At 56.8% G+C, this 23,012-nt stretch overlaps 12 protein-coding genes across 12 annotated transcripts; 3 read left to right on the top strand and 9 right to left on the bottom strand.

The window, feature by feature from the left end:
• Positions 1 to 51: 51 nt before the first annotated feature.
• On the bottom strand, positions 52 to 1,548 carry BDY17DRAFT_279505 (uncharacterized protein). Its single transcript, XM_033732031.1, has 2 exons — positions 1,290 to 1,548; positions 52 to 1,234 (listed from the first exon to the last, which is right to left on the bottom strand). Exons 1-2 carry the CDS (start codon positions 1,502 to 1,504, stop codon positions 193 to 195), a joined length of 1,257 nt encoding a protein of 418 aa, XP_033591350.1. The 5' UTR covers positions 1,505 to 1,548; the 3' UTR covers positions 52 to 192.
• Positions 1,549 to 1,557: 9 nt separating this feature from the next.
• On the bottom strand, positions 1,558 to 2,634 carry BDY17DRAFT_279503 (uncharacterized protein). Its single transcript, XM_033732030.1, has 2 exons — positions 2,520 to 2,634; positions 1,558 to 2,463 (listed from the first exon to the last, which is right to left on the bottom strand). The coding sequence occupies exons 1-2, from the start codon at positions 2,589 to 2,591 to the stop codon at positions 1,795 to 1,797; spliced, it is 741 nt and encodes a 246-aa protein (XP_033591349.1). The 5' UTR covers positions 2,592 to 2,634; the 3' UTR covers positions 1,558 to 1,794.
• On the bottom strand, positions 2,635 to 4,430 carry BDY17DRAFT_296299 (D-3-phosphoglycerate dehydrogenase). Its single transcript, XM_033733435.1, has one exon. The coding sequence runs from the start codon at positions 4,336 to 4,338 to the stop codon at positions 2,896 to 2,898; it is 1,443 nt and encodes a 480-aa protein (XP_033591348.1). The 5' UTR covers positions 4,339 to 4,430; the 3' UTR covers positions 2,635 to 2,895.
• A 155-nt stretch (positions 4,431 to 4,585) lies between these two features.
• On the bottom strand, positions 4,586 to 6,335 carry BDY17DRAFT_323605 (uncharacterized protein; the record flags this gene model as incomplete). The annotated part of the gene is made up of 2 exons (XM_033737046.1): positions 4,586 to 6,170; positions 6,235 to 6,335. 2 exons carry the CDS (start codon positions 6,333 to 6,335, stop codon positions 4,586 to 4,588), a joined length of 1,686 nt encoding a protein of 561 aa, XP_033591347.1.
• Positions 6,336 to 6,652: 317 nt separating this feature from the next.
• On the bottom strand, positions 6,653 to 9,124 carry BDY17DRAFT_135373 (transmembrane amino acid transporter protein-domain-containing protein). Its single transcript, XM_033729459.1, has 3 exons — positions 8,001 to 9,124; positions 7,518 to 7,945; positions 6,653 to 7,463 (listed from the first exon to the last, which is right to left on the bottom strand). Exons 1-3 carry the CDS (start codon positions 8,963 to 8,965, stop codon positions 6,913 to 6,915), a joined length of 1,944 nt encoding a protein of 647 aa, XP_033591346.1. The 5' UTR covers positions 8,966 to 9,124; the 3' UTR covers positions 6,653 to 6,912.
• A 2,474-nt stretch (positions 9,125 to 11,598) lies between these two features.
• On the bottom strand, positions 11,599 to 12,750 carry BDY17DRAFT_248487 (uncharacterized protein; the record flags this gene model as incomplete). The annotated part of the gene is made up of 1 exon (XM_033730915.1): positions 11,599 to 12,750. The coding sequence occupies one exon, from the start codon at positions 12,748 to 12,750 to the stop codon at positions 11,599 to 11,601; it is 1,152 nt and encodes a 383-aa protein (XP_033591345.1).
• Positions 12,751 to 12,995: 245 nt separating this feature from the next.
• BDY17DRAFT_237332 (uncharacterized protein) lies at positions 12,996 to 14,147 on the top strand (the record flags this gene model as incomplete). The annotated part of the gene is made up of 1 exon (XM_033730320.1): positions 12,996 to 14,147. A coding segment is annotated over one exon (1,152 nt), but the record flags the coding sequence as incomplete, so codon positions are not given.
• A 252-nt stretch (positions 14,148 to 14,399) lies between these two features.
• BDY17DRAFT_135272 (enhancer of polycomb-like-domain-containing protein) lies at positions 14,400 to 16,626 on the bottom strand. Its single transcript, XM_033729457.1, has 3 exons — positions 16,211 to 16,626; positions 15,303 to 16,139; positions 14,400 to 15,249 (listed from the first exon to the last, which is right to left on the bottom strand). Exons 1-3 carry the CDS (start codon positions 16,376 to 16,378, stop codon positions 14,452 to 14,454), a joined length of 1,803 nt encoding a protein of 600 aa, XP_033591343.1. The 5' UTR covers positions 16,379 to 16,626; the 3' UTR covers positions 14,400 to 14,451.
• A 39-nt stretch (positions 16,627 to 16,665) lies between these two features.
• Positions 16,666 to 18,328, top strand: BDY17DRAFT_135293 (uncharacterized protein). Its single transcript, XM_033729458.1, has 4 exons — positions 16,666 to 17,426; positions 17,488 to 17,666; positions 17,717 to 18,000; positions 18,073 to 18,328. Exons 1-4 carry the CDS (start codon positions 16,875 to 16,877, stop codon positions 18,162 to 18,164), a joined length of 1,107 nt encoding a protein of 368 aa, XP_033591342.1. The 5' UTR covers positions 16,666 to 16,874; the 3' UTR covers positions 18,165 to 18,328.
• BDY17DRAFT_249523 (uncharacterized protein) lies at positions 18,269 to 19,739 on the bottom strand (the record flags this gene model as incomplete). The annotated part of the gene is made up of 2 exons (XM_033730983.1): positions 18,269 to 19,402; positions 19,458 to 19,739. 2 exons carry the CDS (start codon positions 19,737 to 19,739, stop codon positions 18,269 to 18,271), a joined length of 1,416 nt encoding a protein of 471 aa, XP_033591341.1.
• Positions 19,740 to 20,587: 848 nt separating this feature from the next.
• BDY17DRAFT_323598 (uncharacterized protein) lies at positions 20,588 to 21,953 on the top strand (the record flags this gene model as incomplete). The annotated part of the gene is made up of 2 exons (XM_033737045.1): positions 20,588 to 21,030; positions 21,080 to 21,953. 2 exons carry the CDS (start codon positions 20,588 to 20,590, stop codon positions 21,951 to 21,953), a joined length of 1,317 nt encoding a protein of 438 aa, XP_033591340.1.
• Positions 21,954 to 22,329: 376 nt separating this feature from the next.
• BDY17DRAFT_309931 (uncharacterized protein) lies at positions 22,330 to 22,902 on the bottom strand (the record flags this gene model as incomplete). The annotated part of the gene is made up of 2 exons (XM_033735384.1): positions 22,330 to 22,562; positions 22,638 to 22,902. The coding sequence occupies 2 exons, from the start codon at positions 22,900 to 22,902 to the stop codon at positions 22,330 to 22,332; spliced, it is 498 nt and encodes a 165-aa protein (XP_033591339.1).
• Between the last annotated feature and the right edge of the window lie 110 nt (positions 22,903 to 23,012).

Raw genomic sequence — 23,012 nt, 5'->3', positions numbered from 1 at the left:
ATGTATGTCTTAAAGATACAGGGAAAATGAGTTGATCGCTTGGGAAGATGTTCAGGAATGTAAAGTGGTTGCCGATGACGAAGTGGGGTTGATGGATGAAGTGCCGGCAGCGAATTCGGAGCGCGGCGCCGCGCCTCGTGGACAGAAGCCATCGCCAGGCGAGATCTTGATCTTCGATCTGTACGCTACTACTCAATCATCGTCGCTGTCGCTTCCATAACCAACCAATGCTCCGCCAAGCTTGTCAGGTGCCTTTGCCTCTCCCACTCCCGACGGCCCAGCTTTGAAACCTTGCAACGCCGCCAAAGTCGACGCTCCCAAAATGCCTCCTGCCGCTTGCTGGGTCGGTTGCTTGAAGTCATCCACCCGCAGTGGTGCGTCGTCTTCGTCAGCCTCGCCATCTTCTCCAGTCGCAGGTGGCAGCATCTTTCGCTCCTCTGCCCCCTCGAGCCGGGCCTTCTCCGAAGCATACCAAACGTCATCCGGCGCATCATATCCTCTCAGCCCGAACGAGCCCTCAATCTTCCTTCTCTTCCTCTCCTCTTCCGGATCAGCGCCTTCATATCTCCTTCCTTCAAGTTCAGCCACGTAGCTGGCCGGGAGTGCTCTCCTGATCGCTTCGGCCGCCTGCTCCTCCACTCTTCGCGCCTCTCGCTTCTGCGCGGCAGGATTCGGGTCGACTGTGGCCCATCGCACGTTGAGGGTCTCGTTATGATCCAGCGACTGGTGAGCCATAGCTTCTTTCGCGAACTCCGAATTCGCAAGATGGGTATAGGTCACGAAAGCCACGCCGCGAGAGGGAAGAACTCGAACCCTCTCAACCTGACCCCACTCTTGAAAATGTCGCGCCACCACTTCCTCGATATCATCCGTGACGTGTATGCGACCAATGTAGAGCGTCCTGTTCACTCGCATGAAAGACCCAACACCGCCCATGTCGTCTCGGTAGTCGCTGAACTTGTCACGTCCAAAGCAGTCCACGTTGCTGGGAAAGATATCGCCCAGCCCACCCTCGCCGTCTTTTCCTATGCGACTGTTCGGCAGACGGTGGAGGTATTCGCAGTCGACGCCGCGTGGGCACAGGCCTCGCGCGAAGAACAGGCAGAAGTAGGAGCCGGCGACTCGGTCGGCGCGGGTGTAGCCACTGTCGAGAGCGACGTTGCATCGCCCTTTGGCCTGGTGTTTGCTGGACAGTGCGTCTTCGCGGTCGCCGCCAGACCACTTGTTGTACCATCTGCATCGACCTCGTTAGCAGGATACTCTCTCACACTTTGCTCGCGCATACGTACATGTTGAAGATTGTACCCGTCTGGGGTGGCGGTTCGGTCTTGAAGGTGGAAGGGTCTTGTTGCGGTCGCGCAGGTCTTCTCTTGCGCTTGATGATCTTGGTCTTTTTCACCTTCTGAACAGTACCGTCTGCGGCGGGCACCAGAGCCGTTTCGGCGGGCTGGGAGGTGTCTTCGAAGGGGAGGGGTCCAGTGGGGCCTTCTTCGTCGTCCGCCATTATGACAGAGTAAGAGATTTGAAAGCAGACTGGAAAGAGAGGTGGTTGTGAGTGTGGAAGTGCTTCGTCCAGCGACATCACCGGGGAAAAATTTGAATGACTAAGCAGGCGCTTGCACGGATCAACTGCTCCAACCTCCGCGCATCTCCAACCTTAACCCTAAGCACTCGACAACCCTGGACAATAGACATATCAGTAGCCAACATCTCTCTGCACCACTATCACCCACGTCCAGTTCGATTCTGAGCTTCCCAGTCCGCAGATAGCCATACCTTGACTCAAGCGCGCAATCAATGCCCCGCCTTCAACCCCTCCTCCGCCGCAGCCTTGTTCCCCCCATTCACCAACCCCCTAGCCTTAGCCGAGTTGCCCTCCAAACCCACCAACTGCTTAGGATCGCCCGGAATGACCATCTCGAAAATCGCATCGCCGCGAATCACCGCATACTCATGGTAGCCGCAGCGCGCAATAGGCTGCACCTTGCCCAGATCGATCATCCCGTTCGTGAGCACGCGCGGATCAATGTGGATGCCGATCACCCGCCCGACCACCACGTCCACACTGCCCATTGGCGCGTTGCCCGGTAGGCGGAGAGTGGTGTAGTACTTGCACTCGAACTTGATGGGGCTGCGCTTGACCATCGGGACATTGACCAGTTTCGCTGCCTCCTTCTCCAACCCCGCTCGCTCGAACTCATCCACGTCCGGAGCCAGCCATTCCGCGCTGGCATTCACCGCCTCACGCAACTCCCACGTCGCCACATTCCAGCAGAACTCCTGCGTCGACTCGATGTTGTTGACCGTGTCCTTGCGCTGCTCGTGCAGGTCCTGGTTGGAGCTGAACATGACGTATGGCGGGTCGAAAGTGAGGTTGTTGAATTGCGAGAAGGGGGCGAGGTTGTGGCGCCCGTCGCGAGAGGTGGACGAGATCCATCCGATTGGTCTGGGGACGACGCATGACTTGGTGAGGTGGAGTTAGTTGTGTGTGTATTGATATGGTGATGGATCTTACCGACTTTGTAGGGATCCCGCGGTAAACCATGATCGGTCTTTCCAGGCTCGTAGAAGATCTCGCTTTCGGACGTCATGGTCAGATTGAAGCAACTTTGAATTTGTTTATAGTGTTTGACTGCAGCTCTGAGTCTATGTTACTGCGAAAACCCGGGAGCCGGGGAGGTTGGTCTTAAGCTGTCGTTGTGTCAAAGTCCTCGGCAGTTGGGCGAGGCAACTCATCCGCATGGCCTGCCATCTTCAGCCGCTCTACTCGACCGCTCCCAGTAGAATCAACAAGCGAAAAGATTCTGCCGGCCATTGACCTCCGTGTTGAATGCGGGTATATTGCTCTACTCCTCCAAGGTAGCATTGCCTCTATTCCAACGCCAATTTACCCATTCAATACAACACCCTCGTCCGTATCCGGCTGCCCAAATCCTCCAAACTCTGGTACAAAGACTTGATCTCGCTCACATTGACGTCGGAAATATCAGCCATGAGATACGCCACGTCCCCACGCGAGTCCGTCATCTGCTTGTCAACGTTGTGATCGGACAGAATGTCGTTCACCCTGCGCAGCACACCCGGCACGTTCTTGTGGATGTAAATGACACGCAGGTGGTTGGGCTCGTCGAGGGTGAGCGAGCGGAGGCTGACCTCGGGCATGTTGACGGCCTGCAGCGTGCTGCCGAAATTGACGTAATTGACCAGCGCCGTGCTGACCTCCACGCCAATGGCCGATTGCGCTTCTTCCGTCGAGCCGCCGATGTGAGGCGTCAGGATGATGTTCTTCAAAGTGCGCAGCTCTTCGGTAAAGTCGTTGAGCTGGTTGTGGAAGCCATCGCCGTTGCTGCCCGGCTCGTTGGGGAAGACGTCGAGCGCTGCGCCCGCGATCTTACCGCTCTTCATCGCAGTAATGAGGGCAGGGATGTCGACGACGCTGCCGCGGGATGCGTTGAGAAGGTATGCGCCATTCCGCATCGTCGCCAATTGTGGGGTGGAGATCATATTCCGTGTGTCTGGCAGTTCGGGAACGTGCAATGTAACAAAGTCGGATCCCTTGAGCAGGTCGTCGAGCGTTGGCACTTGTCTGGCCGTTCCTAACCCCATGAGGTTGTTCACGTCATAGTAGATGACGTGCATGCCCATGGATTCAGCAAGAACTGACAGCTGGCTGCCAACATGTCCGTATCCAACAATTCCCAACGTCTTGCCTCGCACTTCCCAGCAGCCCGCCGACACTTTGTTCCACACCCCCCGGTGCAACTCCAAGCTCCTGTCGCTGAACTGCCTTGCCAGCGCGATAATCTCTCCAATCATCAACTCTGCGACGGAGCGCGAGTTGCTGAAGGGCGAATTGAACACACAGATGCCATTCTGCGCTGCATACTTCAGATCAACTTGGTTCGTGCCGATGCAAAAGCAACCGATGACGATCAAATTCTTCGCGTGCTTCAGGACGTTGGCGCTGAGGTGCGTCTTGGAGCGGATGCCAATGACATGCACATCGGCGATTTTGGCAATAAGCTGGTCTTCGGGCAGCGAGCTCTTCAGCGCCTCGACCTGGTAGCCTTGCTGCTTGAGGATGGCCTGGCCGGTCTGGTTGACGTTTTCCAGCAGCAAGACCTTGACGTCGGTGGTGTGGAAGGGTTTGAGCTGTTTGGCGGAGGCGCTAGGCCGGCCGGAGACCCCTGGGGGCGAGGCGTGGAAGGTGGCTGTCGGGCTGGTCGAGAGGTTGGTGACGAGGTCGAAGGAGTTGGAGACGGTGCGGTGGAGGGTGTCGTCGATGGAGGAGGAGCCGTTGCGTTTGTGGTGGGGGATGTCTCGCGCGCCGGTCGGCATGATGAATGGTGTTGAGGGTGGGGGAGACGAGTCGGGGGAAGGTGCGAGTTGGATATGTACAAGAAAGGAAGGAAGTTGCTACAACTTTTTCACATGCCGAGTCATCGATTGTGCTGGGGTGGAGCGCTGTGGTTGGTTGGAAAGTTTGACCCGCCGCGTTCCTGAAAATCCATGCGAGATGACGTGCGATTGGCACTGACGGACGGCCTCGCTCAATCATCATGAATAATTCATCTCTAGATGAACTTCATCGCTGAGGTAAGGCACATCGTACACTCGTTTCTTCCTCAGTCCCCTTCGTGCACGCGATCGGCCTGCCATACCGACAGGAGTCCGCCACTCCAGCCATAAGCTTGCCCACAGGACAGATGAGAGGTGGAAGATCACGGCGCAAGCTCTGCAGGCGAGTCTGGTTCGACGCAAGACATGCTTTGCACCACTCCGCCTCCTCCTGCGCCCCAAAACACTCGAAGAAGTTCCGCGCCCCCTCTATCATGCTGTCGAGGAAGCTGGCGGCGGGCAGGGAACGCCGTCTACTGAAGAAGTGGGCGTATCGACATAGCTCGGTAGCCGGGAAGTACGCACGCTCCTCAACAGCTTCTGCGCGCACGGTGAACGCTCCGCCAGACGATCCTCTCTGCGCATCGATATGATGCAGCACTTGTAGCAGCGTGCAGTCGGCTATGAGGCACATGAAGCGAACAAAGGCGTTCACGAAGCCATGCGAGGGGTTGGTGAAGTCGTAGATCGCACCGAAACAATATCCATCGCAAGCGCCAAAGGGCTGCTCCGTGGCACCAACGCCAACCCCCAGATCGGAGGCGAAGAGGACACTGCGCTTGGTGATGGTTGGTCCAGCCAGCCAAGGGCCGACGAGCTTGATTTGTAGCTCGTCGAGTGTGCGAATGAGTGGTGCCCCTTTGGCTTGCGTCTGTACTGACGGACCGATCTCAGCGGCCATGAAAGCATCCGTCTGCTCCAAGACCCCCGGAAGGCGTGTGACGAAGTCGGCCATCACCGTTCGTGGAGCGTAGGAGAGTGGGATGCTGCCCACCTCTCTCCACTCTGCCCGATCCCAAAAGGCTCTCTTCCGCCACCTCAGATGCTGAAACACGCCTAGTAACCGCACGTGGCACAGTAATCTGTAGTCTAGAGGCTCATTTTCGTCCAACGCCATGGGACCGTGGGCTTCAAGGTACTTCATGACCCCGTTGAGGTGGATCAACGCAGGCGACAGACTATCTTCTTGCTGCTCGTCGGGCACCGTCGTCAAAGGGGCAAGACTGAGCATCAAAATGCTCGCAATTACGTCACGGTGAGTGCAGAAGGGCTTGGGCGAGGTGGAGTTGGCCACCGCCCGATGAAGCAGCGAGAGTAACCGTCTTTGCGAGTCCTGGGAAGCGCGAGCCACACGCACATCACCCGAGCGGTTCGACAGATGCGCCAGACACAGGGTGTCGGTGGCATTGCGCAGCAACGGAAGCGCAACATCCTGCGCGGCTACGTAATGGAGAAATGATATGGTATGGGCGGGGCCGGGAGCAGCGTAGGCGCCCTTGCGATACTGGCCCTCGATCAAGCCGGCGAAGAGCTGGATGTGATTGACGGGGTATTCGCTCGGCGATGTTGCAATGATCGAACGGGTCGAGTCGTCGTTACGCATCAGGTCGTTGCCGGCCGTGGATCCGCTGGAAGCCGCGGGGTCGTCGTCAGCATGCATGCCAACGGCCATCGGCCAGGTCTCCCAAGTGGCGTAGCCCTCACATTCGCGACCGGTCCTGGCACACCGTTGGCAACTGGGCTTCTGTTCGTCGCACTTGACCTTTCGCCGGCTGCGAACAACACGTTAGCAGGCGATACCGTTCGCTCAAAGCAACTGCGAATCGATCCACGCACCGACACGTCCGACAGTACCCCGTACCCGGCTTCCACAGCACCGTTCGACGACGCTTGGGCGCGTCTCGCTCCTCGTCCGCCGCTCGGCTCGCTTGCTCCATCTCCTCGCGCCGCGCTGATATAGAGTCGACTGAACACGGGCTCGGATGCGATGGCATCACCCGTGCTCCGCGCCCATGTCTTTCACTTCTGTAGCGTTGATTGATACTGTAAGCAAGATGCCTTAGCCTCGCGATCGTGAATGCCGCTGAGTAACAAGGTCGCAACTAAAAGTTTGTGGAGTTTGCCGGATAGGTATCCTCGTATGCATCGCGGCTTCATGCGACCTCCTTGACCAGGGTGTACCGCAATGCGTAGAGCGCCAACGGCGAGCGGCGTCATCGAGTGGGCATACCAACAACGCAATATGTCATCTTGATGCCGTGGTCCAAACTGACACTTTATTAGCATCGGCGATAGACTTACATGCTGTCTCCAACGACGATTTACACGAAATTACAATACCGCGTTTGAACAGGGATATATGGTGATGAACCAACAGGTAGGTTGATTGATTGGTACAGTATTACGATAAGTGAGTGGTAATGCTGGACGAGTTCTTGCCCATGTAGCTAAGCAGGGAAAAAAGCTACATACTATAGACCAGCGGGGATCAGCCAGGTGAAGACGGGACGTCGATCAGCTGCCGTGACCGCCAGCGGCCGCAACGGCCTGTGCGGTCACGTAGAAGGGGTTGGTGCAATTCCACGAGGTGGCGACAATGCCGCCGGGACCAAGGGCTGCGATCAAGCCCAGCGTTGCAGCCCAAGTGCCCATGCCCGAGGCAGCGAGACCAGCCAGGAAGTAGATGGTAACCGGGATGGTCAGCTTCGCATTCTTGAAGTATCCACGCATCAATCGCTTGATACCTCCGTCGTGACGGGTGGTGACACCAGTGATCGGGTCGAACCCTTCGCCTTCCAACCTAGCCCCATCCTGGGTCAAGTACGCAACGTACATAATGCCGGAGAAGGAGTAGGTGAAGTTCAAGCTGAGCAGTCCACCGACGAAGTTGACGAACGCGCTGAACGCCGGGATGGACAGACAAACAATGAAGGCGAGGATCCAGTAGATCGGCCCAAGGCCCCACCAGAGTTTTCTGCCCTTGGGGGTGGTGATAGCCGGGAGTTTGAAGATCTCCTGGAAGACCTCGATATAGACGGTCTTCATGCCGACGTTGAAATACAAGACTGTCAGGAATGTCAGCGGAGTGTGGGGAGTCGAAGAGGTGTCAGGACACTTACAAATAGCGAGCCAGCCGGTGAGGAGACTGAGCACATTGACAACAATCTGGAGGCCGAGAGGTGCGACGGATTGGTTGATGTTGCTGAAGGCGTATTGTCCCCATTGGGAGTAGACGAATCCGCCGAAGAAGATGTAGGAAACGCTGATGAACAATTGTGCACACAGCATGCCCTTCCAGAAATCCCAAGGGTGTCGCATCTCGGACAAAAAGGCGACGAACAAGATGGCGCCGGAGTAGGCGTAGACCATGCTGTTGATGCCGTTGAACTTGGCGGCGAAGAGATTCGTGCTCGTGGGCTGGTAAAGAGCGGGCGGCGTGCCAACGAAAGTTGCGACCGGTACTGGGTGAACGGCCCATTCCTTGGGCAAAATGCTGTTGTAGACCTGGGCCACGGCGTTGGGGAAGTACAGTCCAGCGGAGATGCAGCTATAGCGAGCAGGTCAGTATTCATGTGACTTCAGCGCAGCAAGTGCTGACTCACCAGAGAATGAACGACACCACGTTGAACCAGACAGCAGCATTGCAGAACCAGCCGAGATGCTTCAGCGAGCGCATGTATCCGCTGGCCATGGAGACGACGAGTGCAATGACCGTCGCGACGACATAGCAGAGGTTTGACGACACGCCTAGCTGGGCGATGATCAACGTCTGGCCGATGAGAACGATGGCGACGCTCAGAAACATTTGCAGCGACTGCAGGACGTTGATGAAATTGCGCGTCTGCTTGCCAAAGAGGCGGAAGAAGGCGTCACCGAAAGTGACCATGGGGTAGCGGGACGAGTCGAGTTTCAGGAAGGTTTGCCAGATGTAGATACCCGAGAGGAAGGCGGCGATTCCCATGAGAACGAAGATGCCGAAGCCGTAGCCGTAACCAGTGTTGGCAAAGACATAGGCACACTGGCCCCAGCCGAGGATGTCGGTGGTGATGAGGTAGAAGACAGTACCCCAGCCAGCCGTTCGCAGAGCTCGAGAGGCCTTGCGCCAGTCCGCGTTCAGGTCGCTGTTTGCGCTCTGGGGTCCGATGGGTGCAACGAAAGCGTCGTCGCTATCACTGCCCGTGCCCGCCTTCTCGGTGATGTCGGTGTGCTCGAGGACCTTGTCGTGGCTCGCAAGCGCAGAGGGGTCGGCGTGAGCCTTGGTATCCTCGTAGGCATTGCTGGTGAAGTAGCCCTTGAAGGTGCCCATGAAGCCTCGATGCGTCGTGGTCGCACGGTACTGCTTGTATTCGATGTCCTCGAGTTCGCGCTCGACCTTGGCCCAGTAGGTGAACTCCTCGAAGGTCACGCTTGGGTCGAGGCGAGCAGCGAAGCCCCATTGGCGTTCGGGCAGGCCAGGGTGGGCAGTTGCGTCGGCCGACATCCTGCGAAGCTCCGATTTGTCGGCGTGGAACTCGCGTTGCTGCTCCGTGGGGGCCGAGATGGCCGCGGGCTTCGCAATGATAGACATGCTGGGCAGAGGCTGCAGCAGCGAAGGGGGGGTTGGGCGAAGGGGAGGGAAAAGGAGAAGAAGGATGAGAGCAGACGGTAGGGGTGGGGGGAGGCGTGCTGGCCCTTTTATTATCTCACGCAGTGGCGCACTGGCAGCGAGACCAGACAGCCCGGCGTACACGAACGCTGGAATGTCTGGCTGGCGCGCGGGAGAATGGGCGCGCGCCGAATGAGATTACCCCACCCGGCACACGGCCAGCGACGGTCCAGTCGCGCGCGAGGCCCAATCAGGGCGAAGGCAAAGGTTAATTCCCGCGGAGACCAATGGCAAGGCCTTCTAGAAAGATTTGGATTGCAGCGCTGATAGCGGAAGGGTTGCAGTAGGATTCGCGTTACAACCGCTAGCCGATTCTAGGCCGCATCCGAGTGGCGGCCGAAAAAGCTTTTGCCAATCGGCGCCCCGACTTGGCTTTCCAGATTGCGCGCGCCCCGCTCTTCCCCCCCGGCCCAGCATCCCACCCCCGTTGGCGTGATGGTGGAGTGCGCGCAATTTCTCTCGGAGACAACGGAAACGGATGTTTCGAGGAAGGGACATCAAGATCAAACCCCCACGTTCGCGCGAAAGCACACGACTCAGACCCTCTTGCCACCCTACTCAGGCGTCGGGTTGCGAGGTGTCGGACGGATCAGACGGTCCAGTCTTGGCCGCGGTGTCACGTACCCCAACCAACCCTGTGACAAGGCGAATTTTCTCTCTCTCTGTCCTCGTCGGCGCTGCCGTCGCCTCCTTCTGCATAGCTGGCGCATGTTTCGCACAAGGAGCAGCTGCTCAATCCACACAACAAGTACAGAACGCGAGGTACTTTGCTAAGGCTTTTCCAGGCACCAATCACCGTCGGGCAGCCTCGCTTGAGGTCTGGTGGTTGCGGGAAACATCCAGTGGGGTAAGGCGCGCTCGCACGGTTACGGCGGCATGAGAGACATCGTGACTTTGCCCGCCGCTCCACAATAACCATGTTTGGCCACGCGAGGACGAGGTTCGTGGGAGGACCCCACTCGCCCTCTCGCGATCGAATTCCTGCAACCCTTTGGCTGCCGACAACCAGCGAATCGCAGATCCCTCACCGTACACCACACAATCCGCCCTTCCCCTCTCCCACGGGGATGTGGCGACTGTAGCTCGTGGGTGAGCGGGGTTGTGTCATAATAAGAATAGCGTACACCACCCCACGCGTGCGCGGAATTGAAACGCGCCGTAGTTCATCGTTCAATCATGGGTGTACTGTACTGTACAGGGATACTGTACCCTGAACCGCCTCATCATCATCGGCTTGATGGCATTGCACTGTTACTCGGCTCAATTGACTTCTTTCCCCATGCCGTGCATGCTGACTGCATACAGTACTGTATCGTCATGCATTAAGCCGATGATCGACCAGAAGTCGTGATTCTGGAATCCGGAGAGCTGCAGGGGCGTTGATCTCGGGCGTGCCGGCCATCCAGTCACAAATCGCGCGAGACAACCACCACGATCCTCGCATTCGGAACCGTAATCAAGCCCAGACTTGCTCACGTGCTGGATTCCACAACCCTCAATCTGCTATCTGCACACTCCTTTTTTGGCGCGGTCGCGGTCGAGAAGATGTCATCGCTATCACTACTCCATCTGTCCAATGCCGTCTCTGAGGTGAGGTTGAAAATTTTTGATGTCGTTATCTTTGCCCCACCCTCGACCCTGGTGTCGCCCAGGCTGCCGCGCCGGAGTCTGATAACAAGCTCTCGGGATATGTGCGCCATTGATAGCAGCTCAGCACCAGTCCCAGCTACGCAGGGCCCGTTCAAGAACGAAGCGAGACACTTCTGTACTCGTCATCGCTTCTATTTTGCCACTCCTGGAAGGGTCTTACTTCCATGTCACTTTTGATTGAATCAAGCCGAGAGGCCCAGTCAGCTGCGCTTGGGCTACTTCTGGAAGCGTCTCAGTTCCCTTTGAAGCCAGCCTGATTGCTAAGCCTCGGCGCAATACCAGCCTCCCGTGCAGTCCAAGTCCGCTACCTTACATACTCGTGGCAGCTCGTAGCAGCCTCTACGGCCGACGAAGACGCTACTCAACACGAGTGGCAGCCCATAGCCAAACAAAAGCACCGAGACGCCTTTGCGCAGCCATCGAATGCTTGGCGTGGCCCGCTCCCGCTCTAGCAAAGAAGAGCTGGAACCAAGACAAAGGCTAGAGCACGGAGACTGGAGGGAGCGCGCTCGGGGCATACGATGTCGAATTAGCGAAAGGCCGGGGTCTGCGAGCCAACGGCACTGCTCCTTGATCCTTTCTTGCAATTTGCCATTACGAGACCATATCTTTCCTCATTGAACCAAGTGGGCGGTGGCAAGTTCAGTAATTGGATTGTCCGGTCCTGGTTGATTGTAATGGAAGGCCAAGCATGCACCCGCAAAAGCTCGATGTTCGATCGATGGAAGCTGTTCGTTGAGTACTAAGTGCAAATGTTGTACAATGCCAAAGACCCATCTCGACGACGTGAAACAGCCCGGGAGAAACAAGAGGATGTGTTCAGGATGGTGGAGTAAATTCCATCATTCGCAACGTAGTCGTGCATACCACAACATCCTGCTGGAACAGCAGCAACATCGAATCGATCAAAGCAGACCAACTGTCTCCTTTACGCGATGAAGTGTGGGGCGAGCACTTGCTCTCGCCCGCTCAGCTCCTTCCTCAGCTATGCGATCTAGCTGCTTCTGCTCTCCAACGATGTCTGCGTATCTCTCGCAGATCGGCCGGACGGTCTGCTCGATCCGTTCCGCAACCCACTCCTTGAACGCTTTCAGACTCAGTCTGTTCCCGATACTGACAATGTCGTCCACGGTCTGATACGTTTGGCCCGCATCACAATGCAGCACAATGTCCAGCAGATTGCTCACACCCGCTCGTGATTGCGGGTCGTAAGTTACCGGGCCGAGCGAGTCTGTCATGGCTTGCTTGATCTTCTGCTCAATCGTCTGCTTGTCGTCCGTTAGGAGGATCCTCGACTTGGGATTCGAATGGCTTTTCGACATCTTCACACTCGGGTCTGTAAGAGACATGACCCGTTTCGCCGGACTGATCATGGTCTCTGGATACGTGAAGATGTCTTCACGGTAAACATGGTTGAAGCCACTCGCCAATTCGCGTGCGAATTCGAGATGCTGAGCCTGATCGTGGCCGACGGGCACATGCGTTGTCTGGTGGAGAAGGACATCGGCAGCCTGCAACACAGGATAGGAGAAGAGACCTAGCTTCAACTTCTCGCTATTCTCCCGCTCATTGGCAGTCTTATCCTTCCACTGCGTCATTCGGCCCAAATATCCCGTGCTCGCTTGGCAGGACAGAATCCACATGAGTTCTGCGTGGGCGGGAACATCACTCTGATGGAAGATGATGCTTCTGTTCGGATCGAGGCCTATGGCTAATAGCATGGCGAGGCTCTCCTTCTTCCATTGTCGAAGCTGGCGCGGATCCTGGCGCACAGTGATGGCGTGCAAGTCGACCAGGCTGTAGATCAAGGTAGTTTCAGGGCTCGCGTCGTTTTGCAATTGCACCCATCGCTGTAAGGCACCAAGGTAATTGCCCAAATGCGGAATCCCAGTCGGTTGGATGCCAGAAAAGATAACCTGAGGTCGTGGCTTCGCGTGACTGCTTAGCCGTCGTCGAAAAGGAGCTGTCGCATCCTGGATTCCAGATCTCGGTCTCGGCTGCGTGACAGAGCGGAATGCATTGCTCGCGCTTCTCCAGATGGGAGAGCGCGACTGCATCAAGGCACGCTGGTCGTTCACGAAAGATTGATGATGAGATAGATATCAAAGGAAGGCAGGGAGGTTTGCTTCATATTGGCCGGAGGTCGGCGAAAGGTGAGACCGAGCCCTGCCAAGCCTTGCGGGGCCTGCCAGAAATATTCCAGTGCTGGACTCGACTATTTTCTCAATCACTTTACTGTGTCACTCATTACCCTACTACCTTTCTGAAAAGCACAATGTCGAGTGAACTCGACGAAGATGTCTTCGCCCAACTTTCCCTTCGCTTTCTCTCTTGGCTAACAGAAAACGGCACCTCCGTCTCCCCCAAGATCGAGCTCGCAGACCTTCGACACCGCAATGCTGGACGAGGTGTGATTGCTAAGGACGACATCGAAGAAGACGAGGAGCTCTTCAGCGTTCCAAGATCAACGATTTTGACGTCTGGAACATCAGATCTTCCGTCCGACATCCGGGCAGCGTCACCGGATGATCCATGGCTGTCCCTCATACTGGCCATGATCTACGAATATCAACATGGGGCCGAATCACGATGGAAGCCGTACTTTGACGTCCTCCCAACCCAATTCAACACTCTGATGTACTGGACAGACGATGAGCTCGAGCTCTTGCAAGGCTCTGCTGTCGTCTCCAAAATCGGCAAAGACAAGGCAACTGAGACATTTCGCACTACCATCCTCCCCATCATCAGACAATACGAAGCCAACTTTGCATGCACCCATCTCAGCGACGGTCACCTCCTCGATCTTTGCCATCGCATGGGAAGCTCCATCATGGCCTACGCCTTCGATCTCGAGTCCTCAACCAACACCACCTCCACACGCAACGAAGAAGATGGATGGGAAGAAGACTCCGATACAGAAGACACACTGCTGCCCAAAGGCATGGTACCGCTGGCGGACATGCTGAACGCAGACGCCGATCGAAACAATGCCAAACTGTTCTACGAAGATGATAACGTGGTCATGAAAACCATCAAACCTGTTCGCAAGGGGGAAGAGCTCTTCAATGATTACGGGCCACTGCCACGAGCTGATGTGCTGCGGAGATATGGGTATATCACGGACAACTACGCGAAATACGACGTGGTCGAGATTTCGCTGGAGCTGGTCAAGTCGATTGCGTCAAAAGAATTGAACATTTCCCCGGAAAAGGTCAACACTCGAGTCGATTACCTGGCCGAACATGACGTCGTGGAAGACGGCTTCGACATTGCTGGCGCAGCTTCAGAAGATGAGCACTTCCCGCCCGAACTCACAGTGCTTCTCAACACCCTGGCCTTACCTCAAGCCGACTTTGAGATTCTCAAAAAGAAAGACAAGCTGCCCAGACCCGACTTATCACCTGGGGCATCGAAGCTACTCCACAGCGTGCTACTTCAACGACAAGCAAGGTACCCCGATAGCAGCAATATGACTACCGATGAGTCTCCGATCAGCCAGCTACGGAGGCAAATGGCGGAACATATCATTGCAGGAGAGAAGTCCATCATTGTCGAGGCATTATCGCAGACATCGCACCTGGCCGAGGGCGACAGGAAGCGTAAGGCCGATGAATCACTGACAGCGAATGCAGCAGCAAAGAAGAGCCAGGGATGAACGACTGGAGTGCGAAACCTGGGTATCGTTTCCATGCTATCTTACAGAGGGGAACTTTGTCCTACGAACACAGTGCTCGCACTCGGCGGCACAGAAAGACCAATCATCCAGCGCTTCCCGCAGGCGTTTGTTGCTGTTGCGCCTGCTGCTGCTGTCCAGAAGCACCAGCCACGGCCGCCTGATCGCCGCTCGACCAACCCCGCCGCTCCCCGCCCATGCTTTCCGGGCGCGCGACACGGCCGGTCATGAAGCCGACGCGCAGGTCGAAAACCTTCTGCCGGTCAATCGGGAAGAACTCGGGCGGCTCTTCATCATCGCTTTCGGAATCCGACACCACTCCCCTGCTAATCAGGGCGTATGGCCGCTTGCGCCGGGCCTCGAGCCAGCATCTACCGCCTCGGCCATACCGAAGTCGACAAAGCGGCGTGGGATCTCGCTTTGGTTCGACGTACATTTCTTCGTCTTGCGGGTATGCTCCGGGAATATGGAAGACGATCTCCGGCTCCTGAGGGGCGCCAGCCGAAGCGTCCTCTTCTCGTATTGGAGCCGCGTCTTGCATCTCTACATCGTCTCGATCTGGCGAATTCTTCGATGGCAGAGTCGGAGGTGGCGTGGGATATGATGCGTCTGGCAGCGCAAGGGGCGCCCATCTGGGCTTGTCGTCATTGTCGTCAAGGGGTGGAGTGAGTGGCCGCCAGGTCTCATCCTCCCACTGCGCATTCCATCGCCTGTGCTGTTCCTTGCGGGCAGCGATGGTTCGCTGGACCTCTGCATCCGCCTGCGCCTGGATATCGGCGAGCTGCGTAAGCTCGTCCTCCGGCGCAGAGCGATCGCCGGCCGAACGAAGGCGGATCGTCGCAGGACGTCCGGCCTCCTGGGGCCTCTTGGCTTTTGGAGCTGGCTGCGAGAACAATTAGAGAAGCGCCGATGGGAAAGAACCTCGGGTAAGCATACCTTCTGATTGACCAGCAGTTCCTCGTCCTCGCCCTTCTCCCCGATGATGTTCTTGTCAATCTTGACATCCTTGAGCTTCTTCCGCTCTTCAAACACCCGGCGAGAGATCTCGAGATCCTCCTTGTTGAGTTGCTCACGCTGGACGACGAGTTGGACCAGCTGTCGGGCCTGCTCGAGCTCGAGGCGAAGCTTCTTCAGCTTCTCGACCACCTGCGCATCTCGGCCGCGCGTCTTGCGAGTCTGGCGAACTTCTCTGCGTCTGAAGCACACATATGGATCGGCGTCATCGGCGTCGTTGGATGTGTCGAGAACCCGGACCTTGATGGATGGCATCAACGACCGACTACCCTTCTTCGACCACCAATACTGGTAGACGGGCTTGAGCCATGTCTGTGCATCGGCGGAAAGGTTGTCGTCGATGGCCCTCTCCATTTCCTCCAAACCCGGAAGTGAGACACTCTCAACGGCGGCGAAAGGTTGCAGACGGGCCGTGGTCTCCTCCAAGTAGTTCATGGCCTCCTCGAAGACATCCTCGCTACACTGTCCGAGCTTGTCCTTGCGCGGCTCATCGTTGACATCTTTGCCATCGTTGAGCTTACTCAGAAATTCGGCATCCTCGTCATTCATGCAATACGACACGCCGATGCAATCCTCGACTGTCGAGCTGAAGCGGATGTAGGTGGCTGGAGTCGCGAAGGCTTTGGGGTAAAGATCGTCGTATACGACGCCTTTTGCCTTGACAGTCTCCGGAGTGGGAATGTAGCTCTGCTTGCCAGCGGCCGCCGCTCCCAACGCAGCCGCGTTGGCGGCATTGATGACAGCTTGGAGATGGTATTCCTGACACGAGCGATATTAGCGATGCTGCTGCGGCGCAACAACCTACAAGGGTAAGTGATGAAGCCACTCACTATCTCCTCCCCCTTCTCCACTCCGGTCTCGACATGAGGGATATTCCCGCGCGACTCATCGTCGGGCGTCTCATCAATCTCCCGCTCGCGAAAGATGCGCAGCGGCTGCTTGGTGTTCAACTTTCTCTGTCGCACATGTCTGCTCGCCTGCGCACGGGTATGCGACATGGAGGGACGTGCGGTCGGGCAGCGATGACTAAGCGCGAAAAGGCCTGCACGCGGGCCTCGTCGCAATGTAGGTCGTGAGCAACCATGCGAAGTTTCTCACGCGTGTCGCGCTCCAAAACGGCAGAAAAGGACGGAAGTAGATGAGCAAGCCCCGTGAGATTCGTAGTCTTGATGGAAATTGATGGATTGGGGATGTTGAGGGGTGTTTTGGAGGCAAACTGGGTTGTGGTCGGCGTGGATGTGAGTGTCAGCGAGGGCGAGAGCAAGTGGGAGCGTGACAGATTCTTCCCCCCCCACAAGCCCCTTCGCCCCTTCCGCAACCCCCTCGGCCTCGCTTGTTTGTGGCTTAGCGCGGATCCAATCCGCGTGGAGTCGAGAATCCCGTGAACTTGTGCCTGAGGCTTAAATAATCACATACAACTTCACTTCGCATGATGCAATTATTGCAATCGTCACATCTGGATCATTAATCTGCCTAGCGATTCATCATGAGAGCATGCTATCTGACTCTCTACACCGTATCGTTTCCCCATCCAACGATGCCTCCGGATCTCCCGTGACGTTCCTCGTGTACATGATACCTGGCAATCCAGGCTTGATCGAATATTATCGGGAGTTCCGCGATTATCTAGCAACGAACCTTGCCACAGATTCCAACAAAGTCCAATATGTCCTCGGCGGTCGCAGTCTCGGGGGTTTCGAATTAAGCGCGCCCACTTCTCGGCCCAACGATGCCACGTCCAGCACTTCTCCATTCAACTTGCAAGAGCAAGTGTCCTTCGTGGAAACCCAGATCAAAGCTGAGGCGAAGCGACTTCGAGATGAACACGGCCATCCCTGCGCATCGACCAATCCGCTTCGTATCATCCTCATTGGCCATTCCATCGGCGCATACATCCTTCTCGAGATCATTGCTCGAAGGCAAGCTCAGCCAAATCTCGACCACGGCGGCAACCCAACCGACGCAACCTTTGACATTGCAGGTGGCATCTGTCTCTTCCCGACGATCGTAGATATTGCCAAAAGCCCAAGCGGGAGGAAAGTCTCGGTAAGTCTACCTGCCCGTCCACTCAGTAGACTGGCATGATTACGATGACTGACAATCGAAGCTGCTTGCGAATCTTCCTGGTGTTCCAAGCGTAGTCCACACAATCGCCAAAATGCTCTGCTTCCTGCTGCCCAGCAGCACTCTCCAGTCGTTCGTCCAAAGTGTGACCGGTATGCCATCTCACGGTGCAAGCGTTACCACCGCCTTTCTGCAAAGTCGGAATGGCGTCCGACAAGCTCTGTAAGTCCCAGCTTCTTCTGGATTGCTCCTCAAAAGCTGATCGAGTATAGTTACCTAGGTAAACACGAACTCAACGAAGTCACGCAGGATAAATGGGTCGAAGAGCATTTGTGGAACATCTCTCCCTCCTCCTCACCGATCAGCTCACAAAGTAGCCAGTGTCGCCCGCCAAAATTGTATTTCTTCTGGGGCGACAACGACCACTGGGTGGATAATAGCACTCGCGATGCTGTGATTGCTGCTCGAGCCCGGCAGGCGGATGCTGGGAAGGAGGAGGGCGGGCGGCCTTGGATGGAGGTTGACGTGACGGGGTTGCCGCATGGGTTTTGCTTGAGTGAGTCTCTCTTATATGATGAATCAGTTTTGCGTCTAGCGGCTCCTGTACTGACCGTTGCGATATGAGCAGGGCATAACGAGGCTGTGGCGAGGAAAGTGGCTGGGTATATTGAGGAGATTGCCGGCTTGTCTTCCGACAAAAGAGACAGACGGAATAAGTGAACACGGGATGCTCGGGGGTATACTGTTTGTACCGCTATGCTACCTGCATGTACCCTTAGTCGTCCGCATCTGAGATCTCATCCAAAGCGTGTCTTTGCTTTGCGTCATGCGTCGTTCGTCACACCCGTCTCGTTCGCAGGCGCGCTTGTTGGAGCGCTTATCGTCGCTGCAATCGAAGGCGCAGCCGCAGCATCTGCACCACTTCCAGCCACCTCTCCATCGACCCCATTGCCCACCGACGCATTCTCCGCACCCGCAGGAGCACCACCCACCACCTCCATCGGCACAGCATACCCTGCATCTCCATTGACTCCCGTGCCACCCATCGTCATACCAACTCCATTCCCAACATTCGCTCCTCCCAGATCCACTTGCATCGGCATGCCTCCCATTCCCATTGCCATCAACTCAGGTCCCACCAGCAGCTCCGGCGGCTTGGTATACAAGCAGTAGATCCTACCATCCATCGCATCGCCATCAAACAGCGCGAAGTTCTGAATGGGCTGCTCACGCTTGCCCAGCACGTTGATGACGTCCTCGCTCAGTCTGCCTCCCACGAATGCCGCGGTGGGCACGATTTCCGCGCCGAGGTTGTGAAGGAAGGAGCGGAGAGAGTCAGCGCTGAGCGGGGGAACCGTGAGCTCTTGTGATTTGAGATTGACGAGCGTAGCGAAGACGCCGAGGTCTTGGGTGGTGTGGGTGGGCAGGCGGCTGTAGGCGGATTGAAAATCGAAGAGAGCACGCAGGCAGGGCAGTAGGGGCGGCACGGATTTGAGTTTGCGGCGATTGGCGAGTGTGTCCGCGGGTAGGGGCGAGGTGTTGGCGAGCCGTAAGGGGCAGTATCGTTCTTGTTTCTTGACCATTTCCATTTTCTTGCCGTTGGAGGGGACGTCGGGCTTATCGGTGACGGCCAGGATGGATCGCGTTTCGGATTCCGGGCCAAGTTGAGTGGGCTTGTTGGACTTTTCTCTCTCGACTACAAACTCGTGGGCTTTGAGATCGACGAAAACGTAGCCGTAGAAGCCATGAATCCCTGCGGCGTAGAAGGGCCGGCCAGCGAGGTGACAGGCATCATTGATGTTGCAGGTTGTGTTGAAATCGAGGTCACAGGCGATCACGATGTCAAAGGGCGTGTAATAGTTTTGATTCTGGAGGAGCAGGTTTTGCAGGCTGCCGCCAGATTTGACAGTTACGCGTGGGTTGAGCTCTTGAATTCGTGGGATGGCTGCGTCGGCGCGCTGCGAGACAAAGTCAGCATTGGCATGTGAGGGGTAAAGGAGGGAGGGGACGAACAGGCTTGCCGATGTCCTCGTTTCGCAAAAAGTACTGGGCGCCCAGATCTTCTTCAGTGATGGGACTGTCATCGACAATCGTGAGCGAGTTGATGCCCGCAAGCGTCAGGTTCTTGGCGATCTCGGTGCCGAGCGCACGGAGCGAGATGAGGAGGATGTTGGCGGAGCGGATGCGCTCCTGCGCCTGCGCACCCCAGAGGCGGATTTGCCGATCGTAGAGGGCAATCTCGTCGGCACTCAGGCCGGCGGTAGTGGAATCGGCGGTGTTTGAAGTGGCGTCCATGGCAGAAGTTCCATTGGAAAAGCCATCGACGCCGTTTGTGTGAGGCGCGGGTATGTCTCCGGCCATGCTGGCGGTGTATAGGAAGACGAGGCGATGCGAGACTTTGTTCTCGAGATGCGCAACAGTACGAGGAGGTGATTTGGTTAGAAGCAGTGAGAGATGCAAGCTGTGATGTTGATTGTCTGATGCGTGAATGAATCAGTCGCTGAGCCGCGTAGACTGCCAAGACCAGAGCGCAGCCCTCTTCGCTGCCGACAACACCTCTCCTTAAATGAGATGAGCGATGCGGAGGTCAATGAATGTCGAGTGAGGTGATGAATTCAGGATGTCAAGATGTGAAGACATCCATGAGAGAAACGGCTTTGCGTCCCTGGCGATCATGCACAGGTGGGGCAGACACGGGTGTGGCGTTGCTAGCGCGGCGCTTGCCCTCCCCCGCCAGTTCCGCCGTCACATTCCCTCGACATCACGGCGGGGAGGCAAGCAAGCAGCCAACACCCCATCTCTCCCAGCAACTCTGCAACATCCTCGGCCACTCTACCCTCCTCATATTCCCCAGGTCGACGACATCATCCCCGAGGATCTCCGCTTGCAAGGCCCCCCGCGGGTCGCACGGCTGAAAGATGCCTGATCCACGTCCTCTCTCCTCCGTGCGGGTTCGTCATGTTACACACCACCAATGCATGCCGCTGTCCGCTAACTCCCCTGCCAATGCCCCTCAGTCCGCCGCTTCCGCTTCGTATGACTCTCCGCCTGCCTCGCGTTCCCCGTCGTCCACCACTCTCCGCAATCGCCTTCGACGCTCTGTAGAGTCCAGAAGAGAGAGGCCTAGTCGGCCTCGTGAAGCCATGGTTCCTCGTGTGCCCAACTCCATGCCCGACACGGATGATCGCCGCAGTTTGCTCGCCCCCTCCACTGGACGTCGGCGCAGGTCGAATAGCCCCAATGAGGAAGAAGATGCGAGGAGTACCAATCGCCTCCACCGATTCAAGCGACAACGCACCGAGTCCTCCCCACCTGCACAGCCTCGAAAGCCCATCAAATATGGCCATTTTGGCCAAGTGGAGAGTGGAAGGTTGGAGATGGAGCTCGTGAGCTGTGATGGCGGTGAGCATCAAGACCCCCGGCATCCCAACACCTACCTGGGCCCCAGAAACTTGCTCCTTCACGACAAGAGTGTGTACTGCTCCGAGAATTCGGCAATCAACGTCGTCCTGCGCCATGCAGACGACACTCCCTTTGCTTTGGACATGCTTTATATCTTGGGCCCGACCGACGGCTTCACCGCCCCGTATGCCTTCTCTCCCGTCTGCAGACACGGCCGTAGCTGACAATTGTAGTGTCCGCGACGGTCAGGTATACATCGGCATGACGATGAGAGACGTCGAGAAATACATCGACCCACCGCCCCACGCTCGCCGTTCGGCACATAACCCTTTGCACTCGGAGGGCGAAAGCGACAGCGCACCCTCTTCGCCCGAAGAGCTCTCCTTCACTGAAGCCCTGCGCGACCCAGAAATGCACGCCATGCTCCAAGAGAGGAGAGAGCGTCTGCGGAGCTCGCGTCCTGATCTCAATGAGTATGACTTATGGGACCACCAGCTCGACGTATATTGCGACATCCCATCCCCGGGCACCATCACGCCCCCGCATCCTCTGTCTGATCTCGGAGACACCACCAACCATCTCCGCCCATCCATTCTGATCAGTGAGGACGGGCCCGGCCCGGAAGACACATCCCCACAAGAAGTGCTCGACTACCGCCTCCAACGTCTTCACCTCGCCCGCCGTCGCGCCGAGATGCCCCTTCACGCCGCTGCCCTCGGCGTGCAGAATCGCCACCGTGATCAGACCCACCGCGGTCCCTTACCCGTCTACCGGCGCCCGGGAGCCAGACTTCAAGGCCCACCTTCCCCACCTGCAGCCCTCCCACATTCCCGATCCACTACCCCGGGCAGCTCCACCACCATCCGACCCTACCATCCCACCACCGCGAGCGCAGAAGAAAGCGCGCTCGAAGATCCCAACGTCACCTTCGCCCGCTTTCATATCCAAAGGGGCCAGTCCAGAGTCGGCCTCCAATTCGACCCGCCGATTTCCGGGCGATTCGTCTTGCTGAAGCTGTGGGCGAATGCGGGGAATGTGGATGTGCAGAGTGCGATCTTCTATGGTTGGGGTGGAGGCCGTTTCTTTCCTGCGATTGAGTTGTGCTGAGTGATGATGAAGACAGCTAAATGGAACGAGGGATCGTGGGGATGGGCATTTGGGAAGGGGCGGTGCTGTGGTGTAGATGGGAGTTGAGAACGGATGGATGAGTAATGCGATAATGTAATGATGACTCTAGAACTGGACATGAGAAATGAAAGTGTGCAAATGGTTTTCAAGCCTCTCATTGATTCACTGGATGTCTACCTAGAAGGCTCTCGTAGTGCGTCGAAGCGTAAGACGCGTATCAGACACACATCTCACAGTTCCTCCATCGTGGAATGAGGCTTCGCATTCATCGAAGCGTAGAAAGTGCGCACTCATAGTCGCGATGCAATGCCAATCCCCTGAGACGCAAAGCGAAGATGCAAGTGAGACTGCAGACTCAGTCGTCATCCTCCTCGGCCGCTTCAACCTTCACATCGTCATCGGCGTCTTCGACTGCGGTACCAGCCTTTTTGCCCCCTTTCTTCGCGGGAGACTTGCGAGTCTTCTTCTTTGGACTGGCGCCGCCATCTCCGCCCTCCTCATCGTCGTCGGTCTTTTTCCCGCGCTTCTTGGAGGCCGGCGTGGCACCTCCTGCGGCAGCTTTGGGCGTCTTGGGCGTCTTGGGAGTATCTGTACAGTCGTCAGTCACTTCTTTGCGAATCAAGAGCACTCAAATGAGCGAGGCAAAAGAGACATGTAACATACCAGCGCCATCCTTCCCCTCAACATCCCCATCATCGTTCATAGCAGCAATCTTCGCCTTAAGCTTGCCCCACGTGTTCTGCGCCGTCTTCATGGTGTTGAACTCGCCATACTTCACCAGCTTCTTGGAGTCGATCTCCAGCGGGCCGGATTTGAGGCAGTGCGTGACGATGGTGGCGATGAGATTCTTCTCCTTCTCGCTCAGGGTGTTGGGCCCCCCTGGGGCGGGTGATTTGCTGTCTTTGATTGGGTCGGGGGTGGTGGACATGTTTGCGACGGGGGGTGGCAGTGAGTCGTGGGGAGTGGGTGGTTGTGAGTGGGTGGCTGCGATGGTCAGTTTGTTCAGGGCGTCATGTCAGAGCTGAGGATGGTCGGAGC

This window comes from Neohortaea acidophila (genome assembly GCF_010093505.1).
Source record: "Neohortaea acidophila strain CBS 113389 unplaced genomic scaffold BDY17scaffold_4, whole genome shotgun sequence".
NCBI classification, from domain to species: domain Eukaryota; kingdom Fungi; phylum Ascomycota; class Dothideomycetes; order Mycosphaerellales; family Teratosphaeriaceae; genus Neohortaea; species Neohortaea acidophila.
This window is presented reverse-complemented; position numbering and strand designations above follow the sequence as displayed.

Bases quoted from the DNA above. Each gene is read 5' to 3' on its own strand.
- BDY17DRAFT_296299 (XM_033733435.1), bottom strand. From the start codon at position 4,338: ATGCCGACCGGCGCGCGAGACATCCCCCACCACAAACGCAACGGCTCC.
- BDY17DRAFT_135293 (XM_033729458.1), top strand. From the start codon at position 16,875: ATGCTATCTGACTCTCTACACCGTATCGTTTCCCCATCCAACGATGCC. The intron at 17,667-17,716 runs GTAAGTCCCAGC...GATCGAGTATAG, and splicing joins AATGGCGTCCGACAAGCTCT to TTACCTAGGTAAACACGAAC. The intron at 18,001-18,072 runs GTGAGTCTCTCT...CGATATGAGCAG, and splicing joins GCCGCATGGGTTTTGCTTGA to GGCATAACGAGGCTGTGGCG.
- BDY17DRAFT_135272 (XM_033729457.1), bottom strand. From the start codon at position 16,378: ATGTCGCATACCCGTGCGCAGGCGAGCAGACATGTGCGACAGAGAAAG. The intron at 16,140-16,210 runs GTGAGTGGCTTC...CGCTCGTGTCAG, and splicing joins TGGAGAAGGGGGAGGAGATA to GAATACCATCTCCAAGCTGT. The intron at 15,250-15,302 runs GTATGCTTACCC...TTGTTCTCGCAG, and splicing joins AACTGCTGGTCAATCAGAAG to CCAGCTCCAAAAGCCAAGAG.
- BDY17DRAFT_279503 (XM_033732030.1), bottom strand. From the start codon at position 2,591: ATGACGTCCGAAAGCGAGATCTTCTACGAGCCTGGAAAGACCGATCAT. The intron at 2,464-2,519 runs GTCGGTAAGATC...CACCTCACCAAG, and splicing joins TACCGCGGGATCCCTACAAA to TCATGCGTCGTCCCCAGACC.
- BDY17DRAFT_279505 (XM_033732031.1), bottom strand. From the start codon at position 1,504: ATGGCGGACGACGAAGAAGGCCCCACTGGACCCCTCCCCTTCGAAGAC. The intron at 1,235-1,289 runs GTACGTATGCGC...AGGTCGATGCAG, and splicing joins ACGGGTACAATCTTCAACAT to ATGGTACAACAAGTGGTCTG.
- BDY17DRAFT_135373 (XM_033729459.1), bottom strand. From the start codon at position 8,965: ATGTCTATCATTGCGAAGCCCGCGGCCATCTCGGCCCCCACGGAGCAG. The intron at 7,946-8,000 runs GTGAGTCAGCAC...TGCTCGCTATAG, and splicing joins GTGGTGTCGTTCATTCTCTG to CTGCATCTCCGCTGGACTGT. The intron at 7,464-7,517 runs GTAAGTGTCCTG...CATTCCTGACAG, and splicing joins CACCGGCTGGCTCGCTATTT to TCTTGTATTTCAACGTCGGC.